At 40.9% G+C, this 23,796-nt stretch overlaps 1 protein-coding gene across 1 annotated transcript in view; it reads left to right on the top strand.

The window, feature by feature from the left end:
* Positions 1-23,796, top strand: part of LOC308578188 (uncharacterized protein) — a gene marked incomplete at its 5' end in the record, with an annotated part of 43,497 nt that overhangs the window by 6,522 nt on the left and 13,179 nt on the right. Inside the window, 6 exons of the mRNA XM_081178441.1 lie at positions 6,347-6,426; positions 8,099-8,294; positions 11,099-11,239; positions 11,984-12,084; positions 16,568-16,721; positions 19,175-19,276. Of these exons, the coding sequence (XP_081034567.1) occupies positions 6,347-6,426; positions 8,099-8,294; positions 11,099-11,239; positions 11,984-12,084; positions 16,568-16,721; positions 19,175-19,276 (774 nt within the window). The remainder of the gene's footprint in view (positions 1-6,346; positions 6,427-8,098; positions 8,295-11,098; positions 11,240-11,983; positions 12,085-16,567; positions 16,722-19,174; positions 19,277-23,796) is intronic.

Here is a 23,796-nt window from a genome sequence, read left to right as displayed (position 1 = left end):
CTTGTTCTATCCATGAAGAGGGTTAGTGCAGAGGGGAGAGGTGTGAGAGACAAGGGGGTAGCCAAACATAGGTGACCTGTGTCAGAAATGTCAAACGGTCATCCTTTGGAGGGTTAAAAATGATGACACCTATAAAATCAGCTAAAGCAATTTGCACGTGAACGTCCTTTGATAACAATGTCTGATGTGGATTCAATTACTGAATAAATGTTCTTCGGTGGGGTATGTGGTAGATGTAACCATTCTATAATGCAGATAGTCTTCTTCTTGTTCCGCCTGAGCATATAAAATTCCTGTTGGCAACGATGTAGCAAATACGGCCAGGTGCAGCTCGTGTGCAGCACCTCTAGGTGGCGCATGTGGAAAGGTTTCAATGCTTCACCCACAAAATGTTGACAAAGTGTAGGGGAGTTCCGCATGCCTTGAGGACAATCCACTGATAACGTTGCGAATCGTGATATACTGGCAATGTAAAAGCAAACTGTTCCTTGTCTGCTGGAGCCAGTGGGATGAAGATGGTTCAATGTGGCCGAAAGTCAATTGTTCAGAGATAAGCTGTTCAGAAACAGGATGGTGCCATTGCTGCGGATTTTTCTTTTGGTGGAGGCCACCGTTCTACCCACACTGAGGTATCGGTGATCCTGGTTCGCCACGCTGGAAACGTTGTATCGGTGGCTACAGGCTGGTTTTCATTGAGCGCTGCTGCTAGCAGATGAATCTTGTGGGTGGCTGTATCACCAGACTGACAAATGCGAAGCATGGCTGCTGTGTCTGTGGCAGGATTGTGTATTATCGGTCTTAACGCAACCTTACAATCCTCTTTGGCATATTCAAAGGCCAATTGTTTGATAATTATTTGTTTGGCTTCAGGATTTTCAATTTGTCTACTCACTGCTGTAATCAGCCTGTCCATAAAGGAAGAATATGATTCTCTTGCCTCTTGCCTGATTGAACCCCACCTTGATTGAATACTGGTGGGTTCTGGGATTTTTCTCATTGCTTGTTGAGCAGCAAGAGCAGTATCCCTCAATAAAATCTGCAGCAGTGTGGCTTGTACTGAAGCCTGAGCAAAGGGCCCACGGCCCATCATAGCATCCATCACATCTGCGAGGGTAATATTAGGATTATTCCCTCTTGCTTGTTGCAGTAAGGCAGGAGCATAACCATGACAGGCGATTTCCCATTCATGAGCAAATAATACACCAGCTGATGGAGGTAAAACTGTACGTGCCAAAAGCTTGATGTCATCTGGAACCAACAGCTGGGCTAATGTGGCTTCCAAAAGAGCCTGTGTGAATGGTGCTTGCAGTCCATTTGTCCTGACTGACAATTGGAGCTCTTTCAAGATTTTAAAGTCAAAAGGTTGGTGCTGGGCTTGAGTTCCTGCTGGAGCACCAGCAGGGGGCACAATAACAGGGAATGCCATGGTATCCTGAGATAAGGAACAGGCAAGGGCTGCACGTTGAAAGGGGGTAGCTGGTTCTGCTGCTGAAAGAGCAGGGTCATTTCCAGCCAGACCACGATATTTTTGCAGGATTGGGTCCTCTAGTGAGGAACTATAATCTGGAGGCTTGGGTTCTGGAGCTGCTGGCAGGGCAAGGATTGGAACAAACTCTAACACAGCAGACTGGATTAAAGAAGCTGGAGGTTGTGATGGCAATGCAGCCAGGGAGATATTTTTTGGTGATAAAGAGCCCATAGCGTAATGAACCTTGCACCATGCATTTAAAATCCGAGTACTGATGCTGGGGAGCTCATGAAAATGTTCACCAATCTTGTCCCAAAGTTTCAGTTCCCAAGTCCCATTTGCAATTACACCCAAGTCCCAGGGAGAATGTTCATCAATGGCCAGAATGAGCTGTATCAAATCACCCTCGGGAACTTCCAGTTTGTTGGAGGAGAGGAGAAATTTTAAGTCTTTTAAAAATTTCTGTTGGGGAGTAGTCAAAGAGCTGCCCATTTTTCAAAAATCAATATAATAGAAGGGATCGAACTCACCGGGATCTTTTTTAAAGATGTAGAGCGCTTTGCAATCCTTGCCGGACGTAGTGAGTCGATGATAACCACTGCTTGGATCAAAAATCCTCTCAGTTTCTTTTAAAATCCTCTTAGTCTGCCTCAGACTGTTTGCTTCCAGTTGCTTCTTTTTTCCCTTTTAAAAACCTCAGCCGTATCCTTTTATTCTGCCTCAGAGAGGGCACCACTTGTGGGAACCAGTTGACGGAAACCAGCCGTCATTTTGGGGTGCAAGGCAAAGAAAAAACACACACAAAGGCAAATGTCTCCATGGACGGAGGGCAAAAAAGCTCCTTCCTCTCTCTCCTCCGATTTTATTATCCTTTGTTCTCTCCAGCCGCATGGCTGCATTCCAATGTCTCACGTTACCTCATCCGGTCAAGCTTTAACCCACCCACAAACCATATAGGGTTACAGTGCCCAGAGGGGGGAACCTAACTCCTTATAGGGTCAATACATTCTAATACATTGTAAGCTCAGAGTGCTGGTCACCGAGGTCAGCAAGGCACCAGGTGGCACTACAAGCCTTTTCCATGACTTCCTGGCTCCCACAATTAAATAAGAAAAAAACCAAAGTAATGATTAAGAATATGGACCAAAGTGCAATAGAAGTAATGCAACGAGAATCAGGGATTGAAGTGGCGAAGAAGGTAAAATATCTGGGAATATGGTTAACTCCAAGAAATATTGATTTATTTCAAAACAACTATATACCGGTGTGGAACAGAATCAAAAAAGTTTTGTAAGTTTGGGGAAGGATGAAACTTTCTTTTTGGGGTAGAATCTCAACGATCAAAATGAGTGTGCTTCCAAAGATGTTATTTTTGTTCCAAATGATTCCTATAATTAGGGGGACAACGACTTTCAAAGAGTGGCAAATTCAAGATATATCTGGCAGGGCAAAAAGCCAAGAATACAATGTAAGTTATTGACAGATGCAAAGGAAAGAGGAGGCTTTGCGCTGCCAGATTTGAAATTATATTATGAAGCGTCTTGTCTCTGCTGGTTAAGGGAATGGATAAAATTAAAAAACAATAAACTGTTAGAGTTAGAAGGATTTGATAATAGATTTGGGTGGCACGTGTATTTGTGGTTGGAGAAGAAGAAAAGTCACAAGGGTTTTGAGAATCACATTTTCAGGAGCTCCATAATAGAAATATGGGATAGGTGTAAAAATATATTAGAACCCAAAGTTCCACACTGGTTGTCTCCATTAGAGGTTATGAGTGTAAAGAAAATCAATATGAGAGGGAATTGGATCACTTACGGAGAGCTAATAATTAAAGAAGGGGGGAAATGGAAAATGAAGCCATATGAACAAGTAAAAGAACATGTGTTTGATTGGTTGCATTATTTTCAGGTAAATGAAATGTTTAAAAAGGATTTAAAAGAGTGGATATACGGAAAAAGAATCGAAATTTCAAATAGAGATGATAAACAATGATTATAAGATATTGTCAAAAATGTATAAAATGTTGTTGGATTGGCAAACGATGGACGAGGAGGTAAAGTCGGTTATGATACATTGGGCCAGAGACTTTGGTTATAATATACAATTGGCTGACTGGGAAAAATATTATGAAAATGGAAAAAGGAAAATATTATGAAAATGGTATATAGATGGTACATAACACCGGTTAAGTTAGCAAAAATGTTCAAAACATGTAATAAGTGTTGGAAATGTAAAGAAAAAGAAGGATCTTTTTTCCATATGTGGTGGGAATGTAAGAAGGTAAAGGGTTTCTGGGAAATGATATATAATGAGTTGAAGAAGATGCTTAAATACACATTTGTAAGGAAACCAGAAGCCTTTTTGTTAGGAATAACTGGAAGAGAGATAAATAGAAAGGATTACAAACTTTTCCAATACGCAGTAACAGCGGCAAGAATATTAATGGCCCAAAAATGGAAACAAGAGGAGCTACCGACCCTTGAAGAGTGGAGAATGAAACTTATGGACTATGCAGAACTGGATAAACTGACTGGGAAGATTAGATATCAATGGGATCACAAGTTCATCGAGGACTCGGGAAAGTTTACAGATTATCGGAAAAGCATATGTGACGAACAGACAACGCTAGTGGGATTTAAAGAGGCTTTGTGAAAGTTAAAGATGTATTGTAAAAAAGAAATAGAACTGAAAGGATAATATTAAATGGCAATATAAATTTAGAGAATGCATAAAAATAGAAAATATGGATTGGTGGAAAAGCTTGTGGAAGTCCAAAAAGTTGAAATTTGTGAATACTGTTTGGGATGGCGAATTTGTAAATAGGAAAATTTAATAAAAATTATTATTATTATTTAAAAAAAGAACAATTTCAGGTTAAGAACAGACCTCCGGAACGAATTAAGTACTTAACCCAAGCTACCACTGTATAATATTTTTTTAGTTTTCACAAAAAACCAAATCATTAAATTAAATAATATTTTTTTAAAAAACAACTGTATACACAATCAATGTTAATCCCACATTATGGGATTATTTGACTTGCCTCCCCTGGTTCCTTTGTATTATCATCATTCATTATCATCACTGGAGAGCCAGTGTGGTGTAGTGGTTAAGAGCGGTAGACTCATAATCTGGGGAACCGGGTTCGCGTCTCCACTCCTCCACATGCAGCTGCTGGGTGACCTTGGGCCAGTCACACTTCTCTGACGTCTCTCAGCCCCACTCACCTCACAGAGTGTTTGTTGTGGGGAAGGAAGGGAAAGGAGAATGTTAGCCGCTTTGAGATTCCTTAAAGGGAGTGAAAGGCGGGATATCAAATCCAAACTCTTCTTCTTCTTCAATAAAATCATCATCACTAATTTAAGGTTATCAGATTTTTTTTCAATGAGTCCGGGGATACTTTTCAACTTAAATGGATTTTGTATGGGGACTGATTTGTAAATCCGGGGACTGTCCTTACTCCAGAGGAGGGCAACCAAAATGGTCAAAGGCCTGGAAACGATGCCTTATGAGGAACGGCTAAGGGAGCTGGGCATGTTTAGCCTGGAGAAGAGGAGGTTAAGGGGTGATATGATAGCCATGTTCAAATATAGAAAAGTATGTCACATAGAGGAGGGAGAAAGGTTGTTTTCTGCTGCTCCAGAGAAGCGGACACGGAGCAATGGATCCAAACTACAAGAAAGAAGATTCCACCTAAACATTAGGAAGAACTTCCTGACAGTAAGAGCTGTTTGACAGTGGAATTTGCTGCCAAGGAGTGTGGTGGAGTCTCCTACTTTGGAGGTCTTTAAGCAGAGGCTTGACAACCATATGTCAGGAGTGCTCTGATGGTGTTTCCTGCTTGGCAGGGGGTTGGACTCGATGGCCCTTGTGGTCTATTCCAGCTGTATGATTCTATGATTCTACTTTAAATTTAACCATTACAGGTGGGTTTTTTTAAAAAAATTAATCCTGCTAATGTATTAACCTGTGTGCACTGCTTTTGTCAATATGCAATAAACGTTTCCCATTCTTTTTTATATTAAAACTGGAGGCATTTTTTCAGCTGCAATGGGCCTCCGGTGTCCTGTTAGTACATTAGTTGGTACCATTTCTCGTACAGTTGATATTCCTTGCATAGATAGATTAGATAGATGATAGATAGTTAGATTAGATTAGATTAGATTAGATTAGATTAGATTAGATTAGATTAGATAGATTAGGTAGGTAGATTAGATAGATACATATATAAGAAAGGTTGGTAGATGGATAGATAGATTAGTTAGATTGATTGATTGAGTAGGTAGATAGATTCAGGCATGGCCAAACCTGGCCCTCCAGCTGTTTTGGGACTACAACTCACATTGTCCCTGACCACTGGTCCTGTTAGGTAGGGATGATGGGGGTTGGAGGGCCAAGTTGGGCCACACCTGGATTAGATGGTAGGTAGGTAGATAGATTTGATAGATAGGGTAGGTAGATAGATAGATAGATAGATAGATAAGATAGGTAGGCAAGTAGATAGATAATAAGATAAAGTCGGTAGATCGATAAGGTAGGAAGGTAGGTAGGAGGCAGCCTAGGTCAAAGTTGACCCACTTATTTAAAAGTAACCATGCTGTTATACAGTGGTACCTCTGGATGCGAACGGGATCCGTTCCGGGGCCCCGTTCGCATCCTGAAGCGAACATGCTCGGGTCACAATTTGCTGCTTCCGTAGATGCGTGTGGCATCATTTTGAGTGTCTGCACGTGCGCAAGCTGCAGAACCCGGAAGTAACGGGCTCTGTTACTTCTAGGTCGCCACGGAGCACAACCCGAAAATGCTTAACCCGCAGCTACTTCAACCTGAGGTATGACTGTATTAGTAACAAAAATCTATTATCTTAAATATTTTCAGGCGGTGACCCTGGACCCCAACTTCCTGGATGCTTACATTAATCTGGGGAACGTCTTGAAGGAGGCGCGTATATTTGACAGGTAAGCAAATAGGCATAGAGCTTATATTCTCTTTTTTATATAAATGTTTTTTATTGGTTTTGCGTATAATCACATTACGTCTTATATTCTCAGTTTAGTGGTTGCACCCATACCCAAACTAACTCCCATTGTTGCCTAGAGGGTTGATTTTATTTAAAGCAAATTGATTTAAATCCCAAATCCATAAGACTTGATTTAAATCCCCCTTTTACCGGAAGGTTCAGCCTTGCTGGCATCCTCTTAATATTGACAATCGGAGGCAGGTTTCCTTTTTGGAATCCTAACTTCAGAGTCTTTTCTACAGTTATATCAAAATGATTTGGTTCTGCTATATACAGCCCGATTGTGACGAAATGATGGTGAGTTTTAATAAGTGAACACTTTTTATTTGAACAACTTTTCTGCTGTACTTGATTGGAAGGAGAAAAGAAACATTTCCTTCATAACAATTTAAGCAATTTATTTCACTAAAACAGTAAAATGGTAGCATATGTATCCATGTTGCTTAACTGATGTGCTGAAACATTTTTTCCCCAAGAAAAACTTGGACTGAGTTTTCGCACACATGAAAAACTTAAAACAAATAATTCTTCCCCGAATTATTTATTTATTTATTTATTTCTACCCCGCTCTCACTGGCCAGGGCCTGGCTCAGGGCGGCTAACACCAAATATAAATTACAATAAAATAGAATAGAAAAAAACCCCAGTTAATTAAAATACAGCTTAAAATGCAGCCTCATCAAGACTACAAAGGGAGGAAACATCAGCTATTCACCCAAGCCAGCTATCCATGCTGGTGCTACATGGGCCAGCAAAAAAGCCACGGGAAAATTTATATACCAAATCCCATATAGGGTGTCAGAGTGAGTCTAAGCATAGAGCGAGTTAAAATAATCAAGCCTGGAGGTGACCATCGCATGGATCACTGGCCAGATCAGGGCGAGAAAGGTAAGGAACCAATTCCTTAATACGGCGGAGGTGGAAAAATGCCACCTTTGCTGTGGCTGCAACCTGTGCCTCCATGGAAAGAGAGGCATCGAAGGTTACACCCAAGCTCTTGACAGAAGGCTCTGGCACTAATTGCGCCCCCACAAGAGATGGGAGTTGGCCCCCCAACCCCATGTTGTCCTGACCCAGCCAGAGGACCTCTGTCTTCGAAGGATTTAACTTCAACTGGCTCCCACGCAGCCACCCAGCCACGGCTTCCAAGCATCTGGTCAGTGTGTCTGGGGCCGAGTCCATTGACAGATAAAGTTGGGTGTCATCAGCATATTGACGACAACTCAGCCCTAAACTCCGGACAATCTGGGCAAGGGGGCGCATAAAGATATTGAAAAGCATCTGGGAAAGGATTGTGCCCTGCGGCACTCCACACAACAAGGAGTGCCGCAGCGACAACTCCCTCCCTAGCGCCACCCTCTGTCCCCGACTTGAGATAAAGGAGCACAGCCATTGTCTGACTGTGCCCTGAATCCCCACGTTGGCAAGGCGGTGGTCCAAAAGTTTGTGATCGACCATGTCGAAGGCCGCTAACAAATCTAAAAGAATCAGCAGTCCCGGCCCGCCTCGATCCTCTTAATCGTCCTCCCAAAGCATTTTATTTTTTAAAAAACAGATTTTTATCCACCCTGGTGACAATGAAACTGAACCAGTCCTTGATCTCATTTCAGAGCCGTTGCAGCCTACCTACGGGCCCTGAGCCTGAGTCCCAACCACGCTGTTGTCCACGGCAACCTGGCATGTGTGTATTACGAACAGGGGCTGATCGATCTGGCAATCGATACCTACAAGAGGGCCATTGAGCTCCAGCCCCACTTCCCTGACGCCTACTGCAACCTGGCCAACGCGCTGAAAGAGAAAGGCAGCGTAAGAAACTGGTCCCTTTTGCCTTGGGGTGGGGGGAACATCTATATAAAAGATGTTTTATAGATGGTACTTAACACCTGCCAAAATAGCTAAAATGTATAAAACAAAAAAACTGTGCTGGAGGTGCAGTAAAGAAGAAGGGACACTTATACATTTCTGGTGGGCCTGTGAAAAAAAAATACAGAAACTTTCCTATTAGGCAGTGGTGTCCAAACTTTTTTCAAAGAGGGCCAGATTTGATGAAGTGAAGGGCCATAAGGGCCGACCAAAGTTGTTTACTTTTTTTAAGGATTGAAGTTGTTGAGCTCTTTTCTTAGGGTTTAAATTGTTGAACTTTTTTTAGGATTGAAGTTGTTTAGCTTTTTCTTAGGCTTTTACCCCATGCTGAATTGGCCAGATTAACAGAGACAATTAGGGCACAACCCAGACAAGAATTCCAAAAGGAATGGGGAAAATGCAGAGAATACTTTACCAAACAGTGCCCCAAAATATACACTTGGACTTGTTTCAATTAATTTCTACAGGAGACTTTGTGGTTTAAGTCATAATTAGGAAAAATTGTAATAATCCCATACAAAAGAAATAGTATACAAGAGGTAAATAAGGCGGCCATTTAACAGAATAAAGTCTTTTATTTTTATGTTATGTTTTCTTTGTGTAAGGGGATAGGAGTTTAATTTTGATAATTAGTCAATGGTGGTGGGTCTGTTTGTATGTATGAGTTGTTGTGGACTATGTTATAAATAAAATAAAAATTAAAAAAAGAAAATGAAACCGGTCCCTTTTGCTTTCTGTATGTCAGAGGGTTTGCTGAAAAAAGCCTTCCGGATGATGGTGACCTCGAAATTGGGCTCTTTGGGGGGGGATTTGGGGTACAGAACCTAGAAGAAGTCCTCTTTTATTTTTTCCTTTGTCATATCGTCACATACAACTTTGCTCATACCAAGCGTCGACTCCCCTCCCCCTTCCCCCGCTCCCACTCCCTGGCTTTCTTAAGCAGTCACGATCCTCTTAGCATTTCTATATCACCCTTTAAAAATTGTCCAGTAGCACCTGATGATGATGATGATGATAATAATAATAATAATAATAATAATAATAATAATAATAATAATAATAATAATAATAATAATAATAATATTTATACCCCGCCTATCTGGCTGGGTTTCCCCAGCCACTCTTGGCGACAAAATATTAAAATACAATAGTCCGTCAAACATTAAAAGCTTCCCTAAACAGGGCTTGCTAAACTTGGCTTCTTCTTGGTATAATTTTTTGTATGCAGGTCCAATTCTTCAGATACAAAAGCTTCTACCAAGACCAAACTGAGTTGGTCTGCAATGTGCTACTGGACAATTTATATATTTTTTATATATTTCAACTGCGTTAGACCACCACAGCTGCCTACCTGAACATATATCGCCCTATTTACCTTCTTACTCTACTTAAAACAATTTACTTTAGCATTTGTAAATCACTTTCAAAAATTAGCCTCTGGTTTTTTTAATAACAGTATATTTAAAGATCTTTTTCAATTCTTTGTAAATCATATCCCAGTAGACTTTGACTTTAGTGCACATCCACCACCTATGGACGAAATTCCCTTCCTTCTCCTTGCATTTCTAGCGTGCCTTATCTTGAGTTATATATATTTTAGCAAGTTTAGTCGGCGTCAAATACCACCTATACGTCACCTTCATTAAATTTTTAATTAGTGCTGTACATTCAATAAATTGTTTTTGCCCATAATCTTTCCCACTTATCTAATTCAATGTTATGACCAAAATCTTGAGCCCATTTAACCATAACCGACTTAACTTCTTCATCCTTTGTATGCCATTCTTATACGTTTTTGGCAATGATTTTCTTTTACTATCTAGCAACTCTGTCTCTTAATTTTGATTTAGTATGACCAAAACCATTTCCCTTACTGTCTTCCTTAAATACATCTTGCAAAAGACGGTAAGTGTGCGGGAAAGAGAGTTTGAATCGGATTAGTCTGCTCTTGTATTTATGTTCCCCTAAACCAAGCATGTCCAAAGTCCACTTTGGGGGCCTTCCACCCATCTCTCCTAGATCTCAAAATGCATTGGTTTTGTCATATTTCCTGCTATCCTGCCAAAGAATTTAAATTTTCCCAATGTTCTTTTAGACCAGGCATGTCCAAAGTCCAGTTCAGGGGCCTAATCTGGCCCTCTGGTCGATTTAATCCGGCCCTCGTGGCGGTTTATTTACTAGGGCAAAACTTCCCCCCAAAAAGCTCAAGAACTTTAATCCTAAAAAAAGGTCAGCACCTCTGGGGTCAAATCCTTAAAAAAGGCTCAACAATTGTGGGGTTTTACTGTTAATATGCTTCTTCTTAATTGCATTTCACTATTAATATACTTCTTAATTGTATTTCAGTTCAACAATGACTTTGATAAAATACATCTTTTGTGACGTGCAGAAGGCTTGAGTTACCTATGAGGTGCAACAGTTACCATATAGCATATATTCAATATAAAAAACAGCAACAATTGGTTGTTGACAAAGGACAGCTGGCATATATATATAAAAGATATTAACTGATATGCATGCCATTCCAGATATAGCTATATAATCTCTACTGTTGGTAAGAGAAGAACTTTGGAGCAGGCATTTTCAAAAAAAGAGTTTTTTATGAACCGCTCTAATACCAAGTTACCGTCAGGAGCTGAGGGGCCGTATCAAACCTCAATCCAGCCATCACATCACAGAGCAGCCTTTTGGGCTCCTGTGAAAGACATACTAATATTCGTGTAAAAACTCTGTTTTGTGTTTCGAAGGTTGCCGAAGCCGAGGAATGCTACAATACAGCTCTCCGTTTATGTCCGACTCACGCGGATTCTCTTAATAACCTGGCGAACATCAAGCGAGAACAAGGGAATATCGAGGAGGCTGTCCGCCTCTACCGGAAAGCTCTTGAGGTACGTGCGTGGAGAATTACAACAATTAAATTGACATATAAGGGTTAGGCATGCGTACCCTGGACTCCTAGTCTGGGTCTTTTTAAAAATCGCCGATCAAATTTTTCTTGATCAATAACGGAAATAATGGTGAAGAAGTGAAAGTGAAGTAGCATTTTGAGGCTCGACAAAGCATGGTCCGATAAGTCCCTTTTGGAAGGAAGAGGGTCTGTCCCCCTTTTTATATTCCTAGGCCTCCTGGAATGACCAAAAATCTGCTTTTTCATCAGAAGAACAATGCAAGGTGTTAAGGAACGGTACAGAAATTGAAATAAAAGCTGGGCACATGCTGTTCTCTGTGTCGGCTGAGCTTGATCCCCTGACAGTCTTATTTTCTAACAGTATTTCCTATGCGTACGAAAAAGGCAGTTCATAGGCCCATTATTATTATTATTATTATTATTATTATCATTACCACAAATCATTCCAAACGGTGATTTATTTTGCAGCCAGCCCCTGCCACATTTGAGCATCAAAGAGGGGCTCTTTAAAATATGGCATTGGTCATTTGACAGTCTGATCTCCCAACAGTATTTCCAATGCATGCTAAAAAGGCAGTCCATAGGTTCCTCCTCCTCCTTAATTTTTGCAAGTCAATCCAAATGAGGATTTATTTCACGCCCACAACCTTTGAGCCTCAAAGAGCAGCCTCCGTCTCTTTAGAATGCTTCTCAGGGAAACTAAGAGTGAGCTTCTTCCCCGCAGGTCTTCCCGGAGTTTGCAGCTGCGCATTCAAATTTAGCCAGTGTTTTGCAACAGCAGGGGAAGCTCCAGGAGGCCCTCATGCACTACAAGGAGGCCATCAGGTGAGCTTCCAAAGCCATGGGGAAAATAGATTGAAAGAGCTCCTCCTTACTGTATTTTAATCTTTTGCTGGAAGCCGCCCAGAGTGGCTGGGTATAAATAATAAATTATTGTTGCTGTTGTTAATAATTATTATTACTCCTCATGCGCTGGTCTGGTGCCTGTGGGAAAGCTCTCCTCTTGTGGATAAAGCACTTTCTCTTTTTCTTTTAGGTTTTTTTATTTTTTATTTTTATTTTTATTTTATTTTTTGTCCCTTGAAGGACAGCCAAATTTAAATAACAATTCGACACACAGCTGCGAGGCATTTGCGAGCTTTTTTGCGGAGAAGGTCCTGTTGCTCCGCCATGACCTCCCTGCCAATTTGGATACAATAAAGGAACTGGAGGCCCCTCGACTGTCCTCGGGTCCAGTATTGGACCACTTTGACCGGATATCCCCAGCCGATGTGGACAGACTCCTCCGAGCTGGAAAGCCCACCACCTGTCCTCTTGACCCGTGCCCGTCCTGGCTGATTAGAGCGTGCCCAGACGAGGTGCGGGCCCCCCTGGGGGATATCATCAATTTGTCCCTTGGCACTGGGATATTCCCAGGGGAACTGAAGGAGGCAGTGGTGTGTCTGCTCTTAAAGAAAACATCATTAGATCCTTTAGATCTATCCAATTACCGCCCGGTTTCGAATCTTCCATTCCTGGGTAAGGTGATTGAGAGAGCGGTTGCTGAACAGCTTGGTAGGTTTCTGGATGAAACATCTGCTCTCGATCCATTCCAGTCCGGCTTCCGCGCTGGTCATGGGACCGAGACGGCTCTGGTCGCCCTAACAGATGATCTCCGCAGGCAGCTGGATCGAGGCGGGTCGGGGCTGCTGATTCTTCTAGACCTGTCAGCAGCCTTCGACATGGTCGATCACGAACTTCTGGACCACCGCCTTGCCGACGTGGGGATCCAGGGCACAGTCCTTCAATGGCTGCGCTCGTTTCTCTCCGGTCGGGGACAGAGGGTGGCGCTTGGGGGGGGAATTGTCATCGCGCCACTCCTTGGTGTGTGGAGTGCCTCAGAGTGCGATACTCTCCCCGATGCTTTTTAACATCTTTATGCGCCCCCTCGCCCAGCTTGTCCGGAGTTTTTGGCTGGGTTGCCATCAGTATGCCGATGACACCCAACTCTATCTGTTGATGGATGGCCATCCTTACTCGGCCCCAGATACACTGACCAGATGTCTGGAAGCTGTGGCTGGATGGTTACGTGGGAGCCGGTTGAAGTTAAATCCTTCGAAGACAGAGGTCCTCTGGCTGGGACGGAGCGATATGGGATTGAGGGGGCAACTCCCATCTCTTGCATGGGTGCAATTAGTGCCAGCATCGTCCGTTAAGAGTTTGGGTGTAATCTTCGACACCTCCCTTTCCATGGAGGCGCAGATTACAGCTATAACAAAGGCGGCATTTTTTCATCTCCGCCAAGCTAAGCAGTTGGCTCCTTATCTCTCTCACCCTGACCTAGCCACTGTGATCCACGCGACGGTCACCTCCAGACTGGATTATTGTAACTCGCTCTACGTGGGGCTGCCCTTGAGACTGACCCAGAAACTCCAGCGGGTGCAGAATGCTGCGGCGAGACTCCTTACGGGGTCTTTGCTGCGAGATCATATCCATCCGGTGCTGTACCAGCTGCACTGGCTCCCGGTGGAGTACAGGATCAGGTTTAAGGTGCTGGTTTTAACCTTTAAAGCCCTATACGGCCTAGGACCCTCGTACCTATGGGACTGCCTCTCCTGGTATGTCCCACAGAGAAATTTACGGTCTGCAAATAAAAACACCCTAAAGATCCCAGGTCACAGAGAGGTTAGGTTGGCCTCAACTAGAGCCAGGGCCTTCTCGGCTGCGGCTCCAATCTGGTGGAACGCTCTGTCACAAGAGACTAGGGCCCTGTGGGACCTGACATCCTTCCGTAGGGCCTGCAAGACAGAGCTGTTCCACCAGGCCTTTGGTCAGGGCGCAGACTGACTCCCTCCTCTGGCAACCTGCACAGAATTTTGCTTGATGGTTGCCATTAATTTGATTTTAATTTGATTTAATTAATTTTATAATGAATGTTTTAAAATGTTGGACTATTTTGATTGTTGTTAGCCGCCCTGAGCCCGGCTTCGGCTGGGGAGGGCAGGATATAAATATTTTTATTATTATTATTATTATTATTATTATTATTATTATTATTATTATTATTATTATTATTATTCAGTTTTTTTATTTTATCATTTTATTTCCATACACTCCAAACATTTTCAATATATACAATACTGGGATTATACAAACCCCTTGGACTCTCCCCCACCCCCCACCCCCCGTTTCCATATTTTGCCATCTTTTCTTGCATGTAATTACAATGATTCGTTCTATTCCATTTCCTTATTTGCTACTTTGGCTTCATCAATGTTATATCAATCCTGCCTGTGGAAAACCATCTAATTCGATTTTAATTTGATCCCGATTTGTTTTTAGGAGGTAATTTAATTATTGTTTGATTTTATACTAATGTTATATATTTGATGTTAGCTGCCCTAAGACCGGTTTCGGCCAGGGAGGGCGGGATACAATTATTATTATTATTATTATTATTATTATTATTATTATTATTATTATTATTATTATTTCTAAATATGTATCTTTAAGGTATTCAATAAATTTTTCCCATTCTTGTTTAATTTTTTTATATATATAAATAGTTTTTATTAAGTTTTAGCATTTTATATTCAACACAAACATCATTCTTGCAGACAGCATAGATGAATCCCAATCTCCCCCAGCTTCCCTCTTCTGGTTTTTTAAATATTTACTTCTCCTGCCTATCTCATTCTCCCTTAATTTTGCCATCTTTGAACTAACGATGGTTATATCCTTAAGGTTTTTGCACCATGCTTTTTCACATTTCATCTTCATTATTTTCCCCATTTTGTCCTTTTAACTTTTTTCTTTGCTTAAATTTCCTATCATCTTGATGTCTGATCTTCACAGTCATTTTGATAATCCACTCTTCTTTTGTTGGGACCTTCTCTTCCTTCCACATCCGGGCTAAGAACATTCTGGCATAAATAGAATACACTGTCTTTTTAGGTCTCTTGGTATTTCTTCACCCGTTAAACCTATTAGAAAGGCTTCTGGTTTTTACACAAATGTTCTCTCCCCCCCCCAGTTAATTATACAGTGGTACCTTGGTTCTCAAACTGAATGTGTTCCAAAACCAAGGTGCACTTTCCCATAGAAAGTCATGCAAAACGGATTAATCCGTACCAGACTTTGAAAAACAATCCCTAAAACAGCCATTTAACATGAATTTTACTATCTAACGAGACCACTGATCCCTAAAATGAAAGCAGTCATCCATGTACTGTACTCTAAAATAAATACAACAGTCTTGTAAATGATAAAAATGAAAATTATTTTTTTTCCTCACCTGCACTGATGATAGTCATTGTTCGGATGGGGACCGGGGCTTCTATCCGTTTCTGCAATCACACAATCAATCAATCAATCAATCAATCAATCAGTAACTAAACTGGGATCCGCACAGTCGCAAAAACAAATGAACCAAAAAAGCCTCCGAAACAAAAACACCACATAAATTGCAAAAACCAAAGCACCAAACTTAATCTGTTCCCGAAGTCTGTTTGATTGGTGCAGGCGCCCCAGAAAGAATAGCTGACAGCCAAATTTGATGTTTGGCTTCCGAAAAACGCCTGGAAACTGGAACACTTTTTCTGGGTTTTCGGCATTTGGGAACCAAAGCGTTTGAGTAGTAGTAATAATAATAATAATAATAATTTGTTTTTGTTTGTATCCCACCCTCGCCGGCCAAGGCTGGGCTCAGAGCAGCTAACATCATAAAAACAACACAACGAGCCTAAAAGCAGACATCAAGTAATTCAAATAAAAATTAATTCAGACAAGTTAAAATCCGGGCAGGTGGCAATTATTAGGGTGGAATTGAGAGTGATTAATAATTGCCAGAATTGAGGAGCATGGAATTTCCCAAAAGGAAAGTGCTGCTTGTCCGTATGAAGAGGATGCCACAATGCTGAACCTTTCTGTATAAAAAACCTTCTGTATAAAGAAACCTGTATAAAAAACATTTGAGAACCAAGGTCTCACTGTCTCACATGACCACTAGGGTGGTTCATAAAAAACACTTTTTTGAAGATGCCTGCTCCCAAGGTCTTATCTTACTACACTAGGGATTATATAGCTATATCTGAAATTTTGTGCATATCAGTTAATATCTCAACCCTCCATGAAAATAGCTGTTTTCTTGGACGTTTTCCTATTTTGTGAAGGCTTTGGAGAAGGCATTTTTTAAAAAAGTTTTTTTAATGAACTGCCCTAAAGACCACCGTATAGGATAGAAAGAGCCTTCTTGACCCTTACATTTCCAGCGTAACTTCAGAGTATTTTTGTACCAAAATGGCACTTTTTCTCTCCCCCTCCATGTCAGAATCAGCCCCACTTTTGCAGACGCCTATTCCAACATGGGGAACACCTTGAAGGAAATGCAAGACGTCCAGGGAGCTCTGCAATGCTACACAAGAGCAATCCAGATAAATCCTGCGTTTGCCGATGCCCACAGCAACCTCGCTTCCATCCATAAGGTAAGCTTTGTGTCTCTGCTAAATCTATTTTTTAAAAAAAAAAACTGGGGGGGGGGCAGCAGGGGAATCTTAGTTTTTACAAAAGGAAAACAACTGGCAAAAGCCGTCCCAAACCGAGATGGGGCACAAAAAGAAAAAGGGGAGAATTGGAATTTATGCTGGAAGTCTGAGGAGGCAGAGGGCACGCCGATACGTTTATGGTGGGGCTACAGAAACGTTAAAAAATTCATGAGGAAATAAAAAAGATGATCAGAATTAATTTAGAGGGGAAAACCAGAGGCATATTTACTGAGTATAAGAGGTAAAGAAATACCACAAGATGGGAAGATATTATTCTTATACGCGACAGCTGCAGCAAGGCTACTCCTTGCACAAAACTGGAACAGGAAATATATACCCACAAAGGATGACTGGATAAAGAAACTAATTGAATTTATAGAACTGGCAAGGTCAAGTGCAGTAATAAGGTACCAATCAAACTGGAAAATAAAAATATAATGGAAATGGTTTGAAGATTATGTGTTCAAGTACTGCTCAAAAACTAACATGTTGATATGTTTGGTTTAATGTTTGTAAATCTGGTTTATAATAATAATAAATAGTAAGTTAAAAGAGTTAAGAAATATAAATTTAGATAAAAATTGCAATGTGAATGTGAGTGAAGGAAGTCACGTGGGTATTTGGGTAAATGCTGAGTTGTGTATAGGGTTAGATGTGGGGAATCCATATATGTAATGTATAGTGTTGAAAATGTACGGCAACTAGCATGTAAAATGAAATCAAAAATAAATAAATAAATAGGGGGGAAATAAAAATGGCAATGTGAAATATTATATAGGAGGGTGAGGGGCGGTGGAGGGAAGCCACGAGGGTGGTTTTAATGTCTGAAATTTTGGGTGGTAGGGTAATACGAATTTTGTTTTGTGTCTATGTGTTTGTTTGTAAATAATTTTTTTAAAAGGAAAATGAAAAAATTGCTATTTTTACTTTGAAATAAAAATGGGGGGGGGAGGTCTTATACGGGTGATTGGGTGGGTGAATGGCTCATTTTCTTAAATTTGAGCCCCCCCAAATAGAGGGTGGCTTATATAGACGGAAAGTATGGTGGAGTTCCACACCCAAAAATCTCATTGTGACTTCCAATCACCCCTACGTCACATTTCCGATGGCGCCCTTTTGCTCGTCTCTCCTAGATCTCAAAATGCATTGGTTTTGTCATATTTCCTGCTGTCCTTTGTCAATCCACACCTGCCAAAGAATTTAAATTTTCCCAACATTTTTTTTTAGACCACACATGTCCAGCGTGTGGCCGGGGAGCGTAACCTGGTTTACTTACTGGGGCAACCCCCCCCCCCAAATGCTCAACAACTTCAATCCTAAAAAGAGCTCAACAACCTTGGGGTTAAATCCTAAAACAGCTCAACAAATTTGCCCCGCCCTCATGTCAAATCTGGCCCTCTTTGGGAAAATTTGGGCACCCCTGTAAATTTAGACAATACAGTCCTATCTCGGGTTAAATATGCTTCAGGATGAATATTTTTGGGTTGCGCTCCGCAGTGACCCAGAAGTAACGGAGCACGTTACTTGCGGGTTTCGCCGCATGCACAGACCCTCAAAATGATGTCATGCGCAGAAGCGGCGAATTGCGACGTGCAGATGCGGGTTGCATTCGCTTCAGGATGCGAACGGGGCTCCGGAACGGATCCCATTCACATCCAGAGGTACCACTGTACTCTGCAAGTGTCCTGTTCTCTATGAAATGTTTCTTCCAAAACCTCTCGTAATTCTGCCTGTATTATAATCTTGCTAATTCTGCGTATTTTAGCCTTTTTGCTAGCTACGCCAACTTAGTAGGGATGGGATTCTCTTTTCCATCCTTTGTCTGTTAAGATTCTCGCTGCGGCTATTGTAGACACTGTGACTTGCCATTGTTTTATAACCATTTATTGTAACATTTATTCTATGATCAATTACAATAATCATTCATTGTAATATTCATTTATTGTACGATTAATTACAATTTATTGTAATTGTTAAGAGTAGGTTTCTATTGAATTTTTACATGCTGATACTCAATATTATTCTATAGCATGGGGAGGCAAACTACGGCCCCATGGCCTTCTCAATCTAGCCGGGAGTCGGCATGTTTTGACACGAGTATAATGTGTCCTTTTATTTAAAATGCACCTCTGGGTTATTTGTGGGACATAGGAATGCGTTCCTTTTCCCCCCTCCCCAAAATCTAGTCTGGCCCCCACAAGGTCTAAGGGACAGTGGACGGCCCCCTGCTGAAAAAGTTTGCCGACCCCTGTTCTATTCCAATGATTGTTGAATGTTACTTTATAAGTCTACCAGGTGTGGATCATCGTGCCTTCTGTCTGTTCTTCATCTTTGGTTTTGATGGTTGAGAAAAAAAGCTAGTGGCAATTGCTGAAATATCCCTCCCTTTCTAGGATTCCGGAAACATCCCAGAGGCAATTGCTTCGTATTGCACCGCCTTGAAACTGAAGCCGGATTTTCCTGACGCTTACTGCAACCTGGCGCACTGTTTGCAGGTGAGGCAGAGTTTTAAGGGCCAACACTCCCAGGGTTTCCGGCATTTGGGAACCGAGGCGTTTGAGTCCCAAGGTACCACGGTAATGGTAAAAGCGTCACCTAATTCAGGAATTGTCCAATGTCACTTTAGAGACCAACTCAGTTTGTTCTGTGTCTAAGCTTTCATGTGCAGGCAGACTTATTCAGATACACTGAAGCGGAAGTCCCCACACCCTGATATTTAGAGGGAGGGTGGGGCGGGGTATTTCTCTGAACGGTAGTAGGACTCAATCGGTATGGTCAACCTGTGGACGACTGTGTCTCATTACATATCCTAAAACTATTTCAGGTCATCTGCGTACCATCCCTTGTTTTTTCAGTCATTCACAGTTGCCAGCAGGTGGACCATACCCATTGACTCCTACTTGTTGTAAATAAAAATATGCCCTTTTCCCTTATGGGGTATCCAAGAGCCCATATAGAGTCCTTACATAGGTTCCCTATTGGTAGGAGAAAATAACAGAGGCCAACCAGAGAATATTGAGAAGCAAAGCAGCTAGTAAGCTTGATCTTTATTGATCTGTTGCAACAGGGTACCCCCCTCACACGCAGGAGAGGAAGAGGACCCAGAACAATGGCCTGCGAGGCCTTATAAAGACTTTTGAAATTCCCCTTCTCTAGATCAGGACCACCCCCAGAAACATTATGCATACATCACAGAAGGGGTGTAACCTAAGACCACCCCTCAGATACATCCCACCTACATCACAGAAATTTAAATGTTGTTTTTCTCTTCTCCTTGTTTATCTCCTGTCTAGCAGGTTACTTGATTGGATTTTCTGGGGAGCCTGGCCATTCCTTTGTAATGCTAAAATACTTATTTCCTGGGCCAGGTCACAGGCTCACACCTTATTCAAACACAGATTAAAGGAAGAGACAATGGGGAGGCTTTTCCATTTTTAACCTTGCAGAGAAAGGATTTGGTCAGTTTAGGAATCAAAATGGTTCCAGGTCAGCCTTCTTGTACTGATCTATGTATGTGCAGTTATGAACATTACTATATATCTAAAACCATAAAATTCCTATCACAATATTCCCCCCTTTGGGGCTAGAATTTTTCTTAAAAATTTTTGCCCCACAAATAATAACATCGGATGTTGTAAATGGATGTGTTTGTATAAATATATCATAAAAATAACACATGTTGCGTTTTGCTACTAAATTACTTGTGGCATTTTAACACCTTGGGAGAGACCATTTACTCAATAGTGTTCTATGCTTTACACCTAGCAGGAAGGTAAGGTCCACTAATGACTGAAAAGTGCAGTTTGCTTCCCCCCCCCGCCATTTTTGTTTTCTCAGGTGTCAAGGTAGCTCTTCTGTGGTCTCACACTGACATAGTGCTACAGCAACACATCCCTTCTGTTGAATCCCCTCAGGGCTTTCATTTAACCATGTCGCCTGGCATTCACCATAGCTGGCACAGGTTTTGGGCATCTCGTGAGGGAGAGGTCTTCGCCTTGGCCTTTAGCTATGGGATTTTATTATAGGCTGTGGTCTCGCACTCGCACAATGGGAAGTTGCTCACTTGCACTTAAAGGACCAAAAGCTAATTGCAGCCTGGATACACTTGCCCAATTCAAACTGAGTCCAATTTGAATTTATCTTGCCCCATGGTTCTCAACTCTTCAAACCAATCTGTTAAAGAAAACCATTCTTAACAAGGGCAGTTGTCCAAATAAGTCAATTTAAGTCTATAAGAAATCATTCCTGCTAAACCAAAGCATATCCACCCTCATGTTTCTTAGAAGCTTCTCCTTGGTTTAGCACATTTTTTAAAATGGGTAGGGAAGGTCGGCATAGTGCCAGGTGGGACAACGAATTGTGGATATCTAAACATTGGACTACACAATAGTGTGAGCTATTAGAAAGTATAAAATGCATGAGAATTCTCCATTGGTGTGTAAGCAATAAGACATTAAACATAAAAACAGTTACACACAATATTCCCCCCTTTGTGGAAATTACACTGTCAGACACATTTCAACATTCTTACATAATAAGACATAATACAAAACAAAATAATTCAATATCTGTTGCATATCTTGACACAATTGTGATCTTTTACGTATGTATCTTTTGAATCCTGGAGCAGAGGCTTGAGGTTCAAGTGAAAAAATGTCCTTGCAATTCAACTCCTCCCCCCTTTGTCAGTTCAACCCCTCCCCCCTTTGTCAGCCCCACTCCCCCCTCAGTCTATAGCCTTTGAAAGAGATAACTGTGGGCACTTTGAAAACTCTGGTGTTGCAGGTCTTGTGAGTTGAGGGGTTGTTGCTGCTTTTCATCATTGCACATCTGTAGAAGTGATATCCTGTAAGGGGGCAGGGTTTTGGGGAGACTTAAACACAGTTAGACAAGGAAGGGGGAAAAGGCAAAAGGGATGTCCTTGAGTTTTCCGTGGGAAGCTGCAGATAAATAAAAATCTTAGCACATTAAGCATTTTATTTAATTCAATATTATTATCACATTTCCACATAATTACTGTTATTATCTGCTAAGTTTGTTTGCTTTCCTTCACTTAATTTTTGTTGTTGTTGTTCTTTTCATATTATAAAATAAAAATTACTCCGCATGTATAGAAAGAGAACTGTAAAAAATACAAAGGTTAAAAAATAAAAAGAAAGCAAAAAATTAGATTACCAGTTAGATGAAAATGGACTTGACACAAAGACATCAGATTCAGAAAATAACTATTATTAAATAGTACAAAGATATTATCAAAACCACACAGATTACTACTGGACTGGGGGAAAAAGGGAAAACAATGGGGAAAACTTAAAATTCACCATGTGCTATCCAATAAAAGGACTTCATGAAACTGACTTTCAACATGTGATGAACATGTCCCCAAAGTAAAACACACACACACACAAATGACCTATGAGGAACCAAAAATAAATAAATGCTAAGACACACAATTAATAAGCAACCTGAAGTAACCTGAAGTAATCTGTTTTGGCATTCTAACATCACAAATGAAAATAAAAGTGTTTCTTGATGTGACATCAGCTGTAATGTTAATAGCGGAATATTGGGAAATGAGTTAATACCAATAAAAATGAATGGCAATTTAAAGTTGTGCAGGTACCTTGCACTAGCCAAAATGACAGAATTAGTAAGAAATGCTCAAACAATGTTTGGTTGTGCTTCGATTAACTTCATAGACATCATGGAGAAACTGATTAAATAAATGAAAACAGATTATTTGTAACTTAAAGTGTCAAAGGCACAAAGAGATGGAAGTTACTAATACAGCAGGGATTCAGACTTGTTTCACAGAACAGAAAGAAAGTTGCTGTTTGGCTTTAAGGGAAGAAAGACAAAAAGAAAAACAAATGCAATTACTTTTTATAGAGTATTTAAATCACTGTTTGCATCCCCTCATTATCATTTGTGCTGTGGGAGAAAAGAAAGGACACTCTGTTGAAAGGGAAAATTATTTCATGTGAGAGGTCTGTCAGGAAATGCTGTTCCTAAAATGCATAGGCATATACACACCTGTTGAAAGGGAAAATTATTTCATGTGAGAGGTCTGTCAGGAAATGCTGTTCCTAAAATGCATAGGCATACACACACACACACACACACACACACACACACACACACACACACTGTTATAAAATCTACTCAAGAGAGGAACTCACAGTGGGAGTGCTTTGATATTACCTGTGAAAAGAATTTGACATGTCCAGTACTTAACTCTTTTGTATTAAGTAGCCCCTGGAGCAAAACACATTAAGGGTGATTTCCCTCAATGGCTATTTGGAAAGGTTTCTCCCTGCAGCACACTGCTCTCCAAACCTTCTCTCTCCCCCCTCCAATCTCTCTCTCTCTCTCTCTCTCTTTTTTTTTTTTAAGCTGATCTAGCCTCTGTGCATGTGCAGAGTTCATGCCTCAGCAAACCTTTTATACCATTGAAAATGTTGCATCTTTTGGCTCAATTAGAATAAGGAAGGGAAAGGTAAGGAGTAGATTTTAAAAATATGGTTAGATTTTAAAACAAAAAAGAGAAACTCAGCAATTCAAGTATTCACCATTCAGCCCAAGCAAAGGAGTGCTTCCTTTATGTACAGGAAAGGGCTAATATCCCTCTGGCCATTCGCGGAACAATCAACCGCTCTCTTATTTATGAGTAAAAATGGCCAGAGAGTTAGAATTCATAGGATTATTTTATTTTATTTTTTTAACATTCTCAGTCATGGTCAAGGCTAATTCTACTTAACTATATGAATTTTTATGTGCTTAAACTTTGAGTAGACTTTTAAGTCTGATTTTTGTAAATAATAGACAAAATGATAAACACTAATCACTTAAATGCCTGATATCACCAGTTCTGCTTCAAACATCACGAGCAAATCTGGGCTGAATTTCAACACATCAGTTACAAATTGGGAAAGTTGAAAGGGACCTGGGGTCTATCCAACCCTAAAATACAGGGTTCATAGCAAGATTTGTACTACCAGAAACACACACATTCACC

The sequence above is a fragment of the Podarcis bocagei genome (assembly GCF_964188305.1).
Source record: "Podarcis bocagei genome assembly, chromosome: W".
In the NCBI taxonomy this organism is placed as follows: domain Eukaryota; kingdom Metazoa; phylum Chordata; class Lepidosauria; order Squamata; family Lacertidae; genus Podarcis; species Podarcis bocagei.
This window is presented reverse-complemented; position numbering and strand designations above follow the sequence as displayed.